The sequence below is a fragment of the Balaenoptera ricei genome, chromosome X (genome assembly GCF_028023285.1).
Source record: "Balaenoptera ricei isolate mBalRic1 chromosome X, mBalRic1.hap2, whole genome shotgun sequence".
Lineage (NCBI taxonomy): Eukaryota > Metazoa > Chordata > Mammalia > Artiodactyla > Balaenopteridae > Balaenoptera > Balaenoptera ricei.
In genome coordinates, this window is record NC_082660.1 from 103,730,206 (window position 1) to 103,744,008 (window position 13,803).

Sequence of the window (13,803 nt, forward strand, 5' to 3'; positions counted from 1 at the left end):
TTTAATTATATGTTGAAATGACATTTTGATATATTGGGTTAAGTAACATACATTATTAAAATTAAATTCACCTGCTTATTACTTTTTTTAAGTGGGCTACAAGAAAATTTAAAATTACTTACGTGGCTCACATTGCCTTTCTATTGGATGGCACTGCTAGAGAACACCTCCAAAATATATCTCAATTCTGTCCACTCCTTTTAATCTCTACTGCAATAACCCTATTCAAGACCCCTTGATCTCTTGGCAGTACCACAACAACCTAACTAGTCCCTGTACTTCTACTCTTGTATACTTCCAATGTATTCTCTCTGTAAGAGCCAAAATAGTTTTTTTTTAAACATAATTCAGATCATGTTATTCTCCTGTTTATAACTGTCCAATGACTTCCCACTGTACTTTAAATAAAATTCAAACTCCAGAATCAACTTGTACCACAATGCTGGCCTCCCTTCAGTTTTTTTAACACACCAAGTTTCTTCCTAACTTAACGCCTTTGCACATGGCATTATTTCTGCCTGAAATGCTCTTCCCCTCACTCTTGCCACAGCTAGCTTTTCTCCTTCCAGGTCTTGACTTAAAACCTCACCTTCTCAAAGAGACATTCCCTGACCACACTCCTGAAAACCTGTTCCTTTCTTTCAAAGCAGTCACCACAATTTGAAATTATGTGTGTGTGTGTGTGTGTGTGTGTGTGTGTGTGAGTTCTTGCTTTATTTACTGACTGACATCCTCCACTAGAATGTGAGCTTCATGAGGGCCAAGGCCAATGTGTATATAATTCAACAAAATATACTCTGAACCTGCCGGTAGGCATTCAACTGATATTTTTAAAATAAATAAATGACTAATACAATGAATGCTGTTACTAAAGTAATTTTTAAATAAATATAAAGCATACTAATAGAGATTAGTATATGAATTAATTCTAATTTTTATAGAATTGTTTGGTCTACTATCATTTATAATATTAAACAAAATAATCTTTTGGAACTAAATTTAATGTTCTGATATTTAATTCTACTGAGGCAACAAAAATATTCAAGAAAAAGTCCTATTTGGGAATTCAAGAACTTGCACTGTTAACAACAGTATACTCTCATCCAACTCCAAATTATTTTCCATGCTACTGGACAGAATTATGTTTTCATAAAATTGTTCAGACCAATCTACATCTCCAAAGGATGAATTAAAAACAAAATATCAAATCTAACATTTCAAAATCTCATGAGTAGAAAAACACCAATATCATAGAGAACATCAATGATAACTCAACTTTGATCCAGACATAAAGAATATGAAGGTGAAAGGTATCCCGAAATGTCTTGCTCTTCCACTAACCTCAGTTCAAAGTCAAATTCTACTTGTTATTTGAAACGTACAACAGTGATCACAGGAGAAAATTAACAGTTGTCAAGTGCTGAGAAATTAGTGTTTCTGTACTATAATGTCAAATTTTTACATTTTACTACTAAAAGCTTTAATAATAAATTTTTGAGAAAATTCCGAATGTATTCTAGTATACCAAAAGTTCATTCTATGATGGTGATATTTCACTTCAGCCAATTATTTAACACTGGGCCAATCAGTCTAAGTATATTCAGTACACTCGAGATTAATAAATATCTTTTATATAGAAAGAAGACACAATCATCATGAAATGAGACTGTCAGAATATTACATTACCTGTCTGTGAGAGGTTGGGAGGGCATTCTTTTACTCAATGATGGAAGATCCAGAGAATCTGGTTTCTTATCCATTCTGCAACATGCTTGGATATTTAAGTATTTAAATATGTGTACTTTACCTTTTAAACATATCTGTCAATAAATAATAAAGATTTAATTATATAGGTCCAAATATAAATGTCATCTACCAATTTATTGATAAATTTTAATAATCTCAAATTATTCAGAGACATAACAATCATGAGAGATACTCTGCATATTTAAATAATTTGTACTTCTGACACTAGGTGAAAAAAATCTGACAACACTGATACCAACTAAAATTCTATTGCGGTCTCTGTTCTTATTAGAAAAAATAAGTTAATTTTTCTGTATTTCACTGGGTTTTTTTGTTAAAAGCACAATGTACAAACCACTAAACAATATAAAATTTATAATTCATGAAAGTTGCCTTTATTCGAAAAAAATGAAAAGAAATATATTCATTGTAGTGGTGAGAACAGAAAACAATAATAATCCATGTAATTCTTTAAAGTAATCTCATCAGAATCACTAAGTCATTTGGGCTAAACATTGGAACAAAAAAGCTAATCAAAAGAATGTAAATATAGGAAAAATGAATTTGTTGAAAGGTGTGATGGTAGGCCAGTTAGAATAAAATAAAGCTTTAAATGGTCAATTCAACTAAGATAATATCATGAAAAGTTATCTACATTGGTGATAAAGAAAAGGAATAACGAAGGGAAAAATACTATGTGAAAGAAAATATTCTATATAAAAAAGATAGACAATGCACAGTAGGGAAACAGTAAGTCAGCTTTACAAAGGTTAACTCCAGTCACCATAAGTGTTATCGAATAAGTATTTCTCAAAAATTAGAATAAAAAATGTTTTGTTTTATGGGCACACATAACCTAGCAACACACAAAAACAATGAACAAAGAAAACAGTAAGAAAAGTACAGTAAAATGTAATTACCATTCCACATAGAAAGGATAAATCTAATAGATACCAGATCTGACCTGACCACTGAAAAACTTCATTTAAAAGGAAAATTTAAAACATCTGAGCTATTAGAATATAAATACATTACCAATTAAAATGTATCCTATTATCTGTCCAAACTATTTTTAAAAATTATCTCTAATTTCCAAATTAAATGGCAAATTACTTTCTTTTGTAAATTTAATTTATATCATAATAATTCATGTACAGTTTTAAAAATCAAAGTGAATTACAAAACTGATAACAAAAAATTAATCCCCCATTCCACCCCTTTCAATCTCTAAGACCCAGTCCCCACATTCAACTCTTTCAGTTGGTTTCTGCTTTTTACCTTCATATTTATAAATAACATGGGTCTAATGCTATTTTTTTATTTTTCAATTATATATTTTATTTATTGAGGTCTTACTAAGGAAGATGAGGACTTAGATTCCTTATGTTACCACTACCACTGAGGCATGAGATAGATGGGCCCCAGGCTGAGCAGCTGGAACCTGTCCCCTGTGGACAGATACTCCAAGATAAAGATAATGGCAGGAGCAAGGAGGAGCTGAGTCCTGCTTGGATGAAAGATAAAGAGACCATGTATTTCTCATTCTTGAGGTCAAGGAGACCTCCCCAACTACACATGCGCAGAAAGGTTCCTCAGAGGTCAGAGAAGGGAGGGGGCGCCAGACCATAATATGTTTGGTCAACTTCCCAGAAATCCTTGCATTGGAATCCATCTGGCTGAAAGAGGCATGCGCACACAGGAGAGGACCCTGAGTTAAACCAAATATGGACTCAGAGCCAGGCAAAGCGAGATGATTGGCCAGAGGAAACCCGGAAGAACTGCCCTATATAAGTGACTTGAATCACCTCTCTGGTGCGCTCCTGCTCATTAGGGAGGACGCCCACACCCTTTCTCTCCAGGTGTGTATCTCAGCCTTGCTTCTGTCTTAATAGTTTCTCTGTGCTGTGCTCTCCCACTTGTGCTGTGTCTCTAAACTTTGTACCTGTTTTTACAGTTTTTGCCTCCTTGAAACATTCTTGCTTTCAAACGTGGCAAGAGCCAGGGAAACTTTGTTTCTAGCCTCTAGCCCCTGGTGGTCTAGTGGCTAGGATTCCTGGTTTTCACCCAGGCTACCCAGGTTCAATTCCTGGGCAGGGAATTAAGATCTCGCTTCAAGCCATCGCTCACTGCTGTCTCCACGAGATCACCACCACTATCATATATCATCAAACCACCTTCTTCCCATCCCCAATCCCTACCAACTCATATAAACATACTTCCTCCCTCTTCAGAAGCATAACATAGTGGTTAGACCATGGATTCTGGAGTCAGACTACCTTGGTCTGAAACCAGGCTCCACCATATGCTAGCCGTGTGACCTTGGACAAGTCACTAAACATCTATGCCTCTGTTTCCTCATATAAAATGAGGTATAATGACAGTACCTGTTTTATAGGGTTGCTATAAGAAATGAATTAATGGATGTAAAGCATTTTCAACAGTGCCTGGAGCATGGTAAGTGCCATATAAATCTTTGCTATTATTATAACTATGTCACAATTTTTCATTAAATCAAAATCCAGTATGTACAATATTATGACCAAGAAAATATTCACAGATGAACTACATAGGTTAGTTAGATTACACTTCCTTTCTCCTGTAAGTTTTTGTTTTTCCTAAAATGACTACTTGTCCCATTTTTTTCCTTTGCATAATTTTCTGTATGCCTATTACTAACTCATTCCTGACTCTGACATAACTGTAAAACATCACTCCATACTGACAAACACATCAAGTCAGCTATCAACTTCTTTCTTCTTTTTCTATTTTCTTTTTGGAGACAACCCCCCTATTCCAAATTGACTTGTTGCTCTCTAGGTCTATGCATACCTGTTTATCTTGGACATGAATTCTTTCTCAATTTACTCCCTCATTTTGATATAGTATACCCTCTGCTAGCTTCCTAGTAAAGGGTGCAGGAGAGCTAAAATTTCTGAGATCTTTCATGTTTGAAACTTTTTTCTATCTTACATTTAACTGATAGTTTGACTTTATAAAGTTGGAAATACTTCCTCAGTCTTTCAAGGCATCATTCTAACATCTTCTAGCTTCCCATGCTGCTGCTGAGAAGTCATTCTGATTACCACCGCTATGAATGTGACCCATTTTGTTTCAATGGAAGCCTTTCAGTGTTTTTGGTCTGTCTTTCATGTTAGAAATTATTTCTGCAATATCTAGTGATCCATTGCTGTCTGTTCATTTTCAAAAGTGAAACAATAAGAAGCCAAATGGAAGCTCTATGTATGAGGGAGAAGTTTATCAACGGTGAGCCTCACTGTCTAGATTTCAGACAGTGACTGCACACTTCTTCAGGGGCCTGCCAATGATCAGTATATCTATAGGTCTTCTCTCCTAGTTCAATCAGTTTACCAAGAGAGAAATCCACCAACTCTGCCTGAGATATATAAGAGAGGCTGCAAGTATTCTGGGAGCCAAGCAAGAGACATCTACTGGAGAGTCCCAGCATTCAGTATGTAAGCATTCACTGTTTCCAGTATGTGGTCTCACCCCTACCCACAGCTGTACCTGGAGCCCCTGACTCTGGTTGAGTCTCTCTATAGCTGTGCTGTCCAATACAGCAGTCACTAGCCACACGTGGCTATTTAAATTTAAATTTAAATTTAATCTAAATAAAACTAAAAATGCAATTCTTCAGTCACACTATGTACTTTCAAGTGCTCATTAGCCACTTGTGGCTACCACACTGCAGGTTTAGAACATTTCCATCATCACAGAAAGTTCTAATAGACAGTGCTGCTCTAAAGAGTAAACTCCAGGCTTATATTGAGGCAAGGAACGATACTCCTTTGGCTGCTGAGCTGAGGAGGAGAATCTGAGAGAATCCACCTACTCCTCAGAGTAAACGCTAGGCTTCTGCTAAGGCAAGGGAGGGGAAGTCATGTAGCTGTGGAGCTAAGGACAAGAATCAGAGTGTAAACTTAGACCTGTAGTATCAAATATGTTAACCACTAGCCATGTAAACCTATTTAAATTTCAATTAATCAAAATGAAATTAAATTGAAAATTTGGTTCCTTAGTCGCACTAGCCATATTTCAAGTACTCAATAGCAAGTGGCTATGGTATTAGACATCACATGTTATAGAACACTCCAATCATTCAGAAAGTTTACTGGATATCAAAGCCTTAAATATTCTACAGACCTTCATGTTTTCAGTCTTTCATACCTATATTTATAGTTACATGATTCCTTCAATAATCACGAAAGAAACACTCAAGCCATTCCCAGGTTTAACACAGTTAAAATCAACTTGCTTCTTGTTGCCTTCTCCCACAGCAGACACAGTTTCAGCTTTCCCCATCCTGCTAGGGCAGCTACTATCAGGACCCCAGCCAGCCTAAAAAGGCACCTCCTTTGCAATGAGTGGAATGCACCTTTGTAGGAAGAAAAAGGCAACCTGTCTTCTGGATGTATACAAACCCAGTGCCAGGGCATGTAGCTTAGAAATAGAGTGCAGGCTGGCATTTCACTACCATATGCCTCCTCAGCCAGATACTCTTGTGCAGTGTCTCTTTGAGACAATACCTCAAAAACAAATTGACTCTTAATTCTGATGCGTTTTGATTTACCGGTAACAGATATAATTCTTAATAAAAATAGAAGAAACAAGTATCATTTTTTAAAATTACAAACCTGCGCTGGTGGTACCTGCAATGGATTGTTATCCAAAATTATTACTTGTAAATGATGCAGCTTCCTGTAACAAACTGGAATTTCGGTCACTTTATTACAAGAGAAATCCAGCTTGACTAAGGGAAGATCTCCTAATTCTGTTCAGGAATAAAAAATAATTAAATTAAATTCTACATAGGTACTCTCTTATTCACATGAGTAAGAACAGTGAGCATCTTACCATCTGGCAATACATGAAGATTATTTCTTCTTATATTTAGCTCTCTAAGTGATTGTAATTTTCCCATTTGTTGGGGAAGAACCTGAATCTCATTGCAGCTAATATCCTAAGGAAAACAAGAAAATAAAATTATAACAAACTAACAGAGAAATAGAGATGTATTTCAACTTTTAAATTAAAGCACATGGCTAATAGCTAGTAAAAGTCACCTCTAATGTCATTTCTCTAAACATTGATTATCAGGCAGATTTCCATTTATATTACATCGTGAAATCAACCCAGCACAGTTAACATAAATTTTTCTGTGCAAAAATGTAAGGTTACAACTTAGTACTACATAAGTCAGCCTTTTGAAAATCTCAACTAAAGACCACTCTTACCAACTAAAAACAGAAGTAAGGATGATCCAGGTGCTCTTCATTCATAGGTAAAAATGAAAGACAACTATCAATCATTGTGATAATTTGTCAATTATAGTAGTTGTTTTGAGATACTTGGTTGGGCAGAAGCTGAGAAAGTGAAGGATTTACAGATGTGAGCTGAAGAACCAAAGACCATGGTCAGAATAGATTTAACTAAACCTATTTCTCAAAGGGATACAAAACATGAGGGATTATAAGCTCAAAATTTTGTGGCTCATGTCATAACCAAAAGGCATTCTAGGAGATCTAATCAGAAATGTCCCAGGGTTAAGTTAAAATGCAAACCCCAATTTAAAGGTAAACAATACCACATTTCCATAATAAGAGGATAAAGGCACAGCTTAAGTTATTTACCTGTGGTCCCTCTCCCTCCCCTTTCTTACTATCACATCAAAAAAAAGGGAAGAAAAATCTGCAACAAGATCTCAGGCAGCAGTCATTCCAGACACACTGCAAATGAAATTCATGTTGTACTGCAACTGCCCCCAATTGCCAACTTTCTGGAACTGACATTAGTTTGGAGAGAGAGGAGTGGCACATACATATATTGTTTTATCAAAAGTAAAAAAGGCAGGAGGGTAAATTCAAAAGAAGATAAAGAATATTAAATAATATCTAATCATCTAACCCACAGATGATTTTAAAAATGTATCCTACATACTTCCTTCAAACTATATCTAAGGCATCTTCATTCAACAACAAATATTTATCAAATACAAACTATTTGTTAGGCACTGTTGTAGGTGCCGGGGACACATCAATGAATAAAACAAACAAAAATTCCTGCCTCCATAGCTCCTTATGGAACTTGCATTCTAACAAGGGGAGCAGATTATACAATATGCTAGAAGGTGATAAGTGCTATGGAAGAAAAAAACAGAGCAGGGTAAAGGAAAATGGCAGTACTAGTAATAGTGGGGAGGGATATTAGCAATTTAGATTGTTTCATGAAGAAGCTGATATTTGAGCAATATTATCAGAGGTGAGAGTATGAGCCATGCCAATACATAAGAAAGGAATATTCCATACAGAAGGAACAATAAATGTAAAGGCTCTTAAGCAAAGCATGTGTGACATGTACTAAGAACAGCAAGGAATCCCATGTAGCTAGAGGGAAGTGGACAAGGGGAAGGCTAGGATGGTGGGAGGGGCAAGACTTCGGCTTTTACTCAGAGACATGGGCAGGTACCAGAAACTTTTAAACAGAGGTATGACATAATCTGACTTATGTTTTGACAGGATCACCTTAGCTGTTGTGTTGAAGATAGGTTATTGTCCAAACGATGGATAATAAAATTTTGGGAAAATGCCCATTAAAGCAAATACTATGGCTTCCTCCCGAAGGTGCCTAATACTGAAGATTTCCATACAAAAAAATCCATAAAAATTTGATAGGTAGCTGCCACTTCCCAGAAGAAATAAACCCAGGCACAGGATACTGACCCACTCACCAATGGGTACTCTACAAAATACTCTGCTGGGGATTGAAGGCCTGAGAGTATTTCCTAGATCTAATGACAGAACTTCACTATAGCTGGCTACCACACTCTTATGGAATAGTGTCCTGGGAAAACATTCCAATGACAGGTAATACCCACAAATTCATTGTGTGATTTAAAACGGTCAATTAGCCAGCCTAATGCAACCTACCCACCATAACTAATTTTGAGAGTTTAAAGCACAATAAATTGGGCATATACCCTGAGAAAACCAGAATTCAAAAAGAGTCATGTACCAAAATGTTCATTGCAGCTCTATTTACAATAGCCAGGACACGGAAGCAACCTAAGTGTCCATCAACAGATGAATGGATAAAGAAGATGTGGCACATGTATACAATGGAATATTACTCAGCCATAAAAGGAAACGAAATTGAGTTATTTATAGTGAGGCGGATGGACCTAGAGTCTGTCATACAGAGTGAAGTAAGTCAGAAAGAGAAAAACAAATACCGTATGCTAACACATATATATGGAATCTAAGAGAAAAAAAAAAAAAAAAGGTCATGAAGAACCTAGGGGCAAGACGGGAATAAAGACACAGACCTACTAGAGAATGGACTTGAGGATATGGGGAGGGGGAAGGGTAAGCTGTGACAAAGTGAGAGAGTGGCATGGACTTATATACGCTACCAAATGTAAAATAGATAGCTAGTGGGAAGCAGCCGCATAGCACAGGGAGATCAGCTGGGTGCTTTGTGACCACCTAGAGGGGTGGGATAGGGAGGGTGGGATGGAGATGCAAGAGGGAGGAGAAATGGGAATAAATGTATATGTATTGCTGATTCACTTTTTTATACAGCAGAAACTAACACACCATTGTAAATCAATTATACTGCAATAAAGATGTTAAAAAAATAAAGCACAATAATTTTATAGTGCCTACTAAAATAATGGTTAATATTTTTTCACATTCTATTTAAATAAAAATACTACACTAAATCTAAAAATCCTAAATATTTTTGAAATTTCATTTACCCAAAAACTATCTCATGTAATACAATTTAGAACATAGGGCCAAAAACTGAATGGAAAGGAGATTACAGAGCCACAGAATCTTAAAGTAGAATATATATATAAAATCTTTAAAAACATTAACAGTGTGCAGGGCAAAGAAAGTAATGGGTCCCTTGTAATATGAATTTGTTAGATCACATCTGGCATCTTCTGTTCATTTGTGAGTGTAACATTAAAAGAGACCTTAATAAAAGGGAGCATTTTCAGTATAGAAATAGCTAAAAATAAAAAGTAATAAAGAATAGAAATATAGAAAATATGAAAAGGAATAAAATAAAGATGTTTAAGCTACAGAAAAACAGGTCTTAGAGTTTGGTAAAATGGAGAGCAGACATACAACAGATTACAAATATCCGAAGGGAAGAAAAGTTGTCATTATCTATACTTCTTCACATGGCAGTCCCAGGACCAATGGATAAAAGTCATAGGGGCATGTATCTTAGTTCAAAATAAGAAAGATAACAAAGTTCTGCAAAAGAGAATTAGGGCTGCCTCAGATACACACACGCGAAGATTTGTCCACCATTGAAAATATACAACTAGATGTGTCAGGGATTCCTGCATTAGGAAGTGGTTATATCTGATCACTTATAAGATCTCTTACAATATTAAAATTCTGTGGTTCTACAACATAACAAGACTAAGTTCAAGGAAGTTTCTTTGCATTACAATTGCACATGCAGGTATTCTCTAATGAATAAAAAAAAAAAAAGACATTCCTGAAATTTCTGTTCCTTACATTCTATTTGCACATTAACTTCCCATTATAAAACTGTACATAAATTCCTCAAGAAAACTTCTGGCCCTCCACACATTAAAAAGTCATATTTATGAACACTTTTTAAAAGAATCTATGTATTGGGAAAGCATTACTCAAGATAAAACAGAAAATAAAAATAAACAGCATGGTATATTGTATGAGGTAGAAGTAACAGAAAAATGTGAAAACAGCTCAGTGCTTTGAAGATTTGATTATGTTTCTCTCAGAGTTCAATGTCCTTTAATACCTACAATGGTACGTTCAAAGTAATTACTTTAAATTATTCCTGTATTTCTATAATCAATTATATCAATTTCTATAATCAATTATATAAATGGCCTCTTTCCATTTATCTTGGTTCCATTTATCTTGGTGTCATAAAATCACACAAGGATACAGGAGAGGAAGGTCATTTTATTAATTCTACTGTTTGTAGGCATTGTACTCTCCTCTCTCTGACGCTTTCATAGAAGCCCTGTAAAACCTTAAAAAAAAAAAAAAACACCTTATCTCTTCCTGGTCTAAGACCTTTACTGTCCACAAGATGGATAGACAAATGCTTATTTGTTTGAAAGCATTTAAGACTTGTAAGCAAGCCTGCTAACCTCACTAGGACTGAGGAACAACCAGGCTTTTATTGTAGCTGTGAGCTAAAATCAGACATAAGCAATGGTATCTCAAAATTTCACTAAAGTGAACTTAGGCATATACCAAGTTATTTTTTTTTAATCACAGTGAAGTTCCATAAAGGAATTAATCTTCGGAAATATAAAGGTATGTATTATGCATATTATATACAATCGATGCAACTATTTTACTCACCAATTCCATTAAATCTTTTAACTTCCCGATTTCTTCTGGAATGGATACCAGTTTATTATTACTGAGGACCAAAACTTTAAGGGGAAGATCAAATAGGTATTTTGGCAATGTTGATAAAAGATTTCGACTGAAAAGAATAAGAAAGTCTCATTATGAGAAATATGTCTGAAACTTGACATGTTATGTTGAAAAAGAACAAATCACCTCAAAAGTAAATAAATTTTCACTAAATAGTAACTATCATTTAATGAGTGCTTACTTTGTAACAGGCTAAAATCTGTACATGCACTATCTCACTTAATCCTCATAGTAACCCCACAAGACTATTATCTCCATTATACAAGTAAAAATAAAGGTTAAAATTGCTTAAGCGACTTGCCCAGGCACAACAGACCGCAAAGCCTGTGCTGTTACCTATGATATTGTCCTACACACCACCAGCCCTCAAAACCTAGAATCATTTTTCTGAGCTAGAAATTGCTAGAACCTTGCTCTCTGGCATAATTTCACTATATTCAATACCTCTACACCTCTAGGGAAAGGCTTCAAGGATAAATTTGCATGTGCTGTGTTCAAATTTATGAAAGAATGAATAAAAACAGGTAGTAACCCTAACCCATTCGCTTTTGTTATGGGTTTATGGTAGAACAGTCTACTAGCACCTTTATCTCAGCTAAAAGTTGATACAACATTCCTGTCTCTGTGCATACATTTAAATATAAGGACAACTAACATTTATTGAGTGCTTACTATGCGGCAGGCCATGTTGCGAGCACCTCACACGAATTAACTTGACTAACCCTCAAAACAACCTACTTTAGGAAGACAGACACTATCATGATGCCCATTTTACAGATGAAGAAAAAGTCTAAAAGAGATTAAGTAAACTGCTCAAAGTCACAGAGCTGGTAAGTGGGAGAGTCAGGATTCAAATCCAGGCAATTTGGCTCTGGGTCCCTTACCCTCAAACTAATTTTGGTCAAATTTACATGCCAATGCAGACTGACCCAAACAATCCCTGCTGTAGACTGTGTCCTCCCCATTGAAAACTATAATGTTGAAACCTAATCCCCAATGTGATGGTATTTGGAGGTGGGGCCTTAGGTAGGTGGATCAGTGGCCTTAAAAAGAGATCCCAGAGAGCTCCCTTGCTCTTAACGCCATGTGAGGACTCAGCTAGAAGCCAGCCATCTATATGAACCAGGAAGCAAGTCTTCTCCAGACACGAATCTGCTGGAACTTTGAACTTGAACTTCCCAGCCCCCAGAACTGTGAAAAATAAATTTCTGTTGTTTATAGGCCACCTAGTCTATGGTATTCTGTTACAGCACCACGAGAACGGACTAAGACAATCCTACTACCAAAATATATAAAGTGTGTCATTATATTTACATACTACCAAGCATTCATTAGCAATTTGCTATTATTTTTCCTGCTTTTCAAAGTGATATTTATAGACTTGTACCTAGCATTTTGTGTAACATGCAGAGCAACAAAAGCCCAATGTTACCCCACTGGGGGGACTTCAAGACCTTTCACCTCATTTTATGCCTGCAGAGGACGTCCAGAAACACTAGACTAGCTTTAATCACATGGCACAGACTTTAATAAAAAAGGATAATGCCCCAAGACCAGCAATCCTAGCCAGACTGGTGGAATGTCAAATATGCCAGGTGCTTGTCACAACCCTTGCACTTTAAGGATCAAGTAGGATCCTTGGGAAAGTGGTCTGTCTAGAGCACACAGGGATCTTCCTGAGGATTCCATTGAAAAGGAGAGTAGAATCCAGGAAGAAAGAAAGAGCTAAAAAATTATCTTACAAGTTTCTCAAGATCTTTTCACTAAAATAAAAACTAAACAGGAAAAAGAATGGCACATACAAACTCATTCTAATCTCCCTCAGACCAAGAAAGTTTAAAAATTGGCTTCTTTTCTTCCCTTAAGAAGCAGGTTTATCGAGTTAGCAGTCAGCTTTCCATTTCTTTACACATAGCTAATAAGTCATCAATCTTCACTTTTTTGCCACATGTTTTAGAGATAGTCAAAGGAAGTCAGTCACTAGAACAAATGTTATTTTAGTAGAGTGTGTTCAAAAATTTCTCTGACTGTAAACGAAAACCAGGAGTCAACTTTTAGAGATCAAAACGGGAAAGAATCGCAGAAAGTTTTAGCAAAACTATTCTAAGATATACCATACATGTTAATATAGAAATGCAATTCAATTTTGACAAATCATTTTTTCCATAAAAGAAGAAAATAAAACAAAGACAAAACAACTTAAAAATACCTCACTTTCCTCAAACCTTCCCCAAGCGAAGCCAAGGAGATTATGTACCCAGTTAGAGAAAGGAACAACCCAAATGACCAACCTCTATGAAAGGAAATTCCTCTCACACATTTTAAGGTGTAAAATGGTTTCAGTTAAAGTATTATATTCAGTTATAGTATGTACTGACAGGTTACACCACTGGGGGAGACATACATAATAAATAATATATCACAGAGAGAAAGAAATGCTATTATTTATGTATATTAATTATATTTACTACTTCCCTATATGAGAATTTAGACAAGTAACTTTGTTAAGGAGGGGGGAAGAAATTATTCCTTATAACTAGAAACATAAAAGAAAAATAAGAAAAAGATTCTAAAGTTAAGTCACAAT

At 35.6% G+C, this 13,803-nt stretch overlaps 1 protein-coding gene across 2 annotated transcripts in view; it reads right to left on the minus strand.

The window, feature by feature from the left end:
* LRCH2 (leucine rich repeats and calponin homology domain containing 2) overlaps positions 1–13,803 on the minus strand; it is a 95,320-nt gene that overhangs the window by 48,328 nt on the left and 33,189 nt on the right. For both annotated transcript variants that reach the window (XM_059910031.1, XM_059910030.1), the window contains exons 3-6: positions 11,139–11,265; positions 6,619–6,724; positions 6,399–6,535; positions 1,687–1,820 (exon numbers count right to left, since the gene is read on the minus strand). In XM_059910031.1, the coding sequence (XP_059766014.1) occupies positions 1,687–1,820; positions 6,399–6,535; positions 6,619–6,724; positions 11,139–11,265 (504 nt within the window). The remainder of the gene's footprint in view (positions 1–1,686; positions 1,821–6,398; positions 6,536–6,618; positions 6,725–11,138; positions 11,266–13,803) is intronic.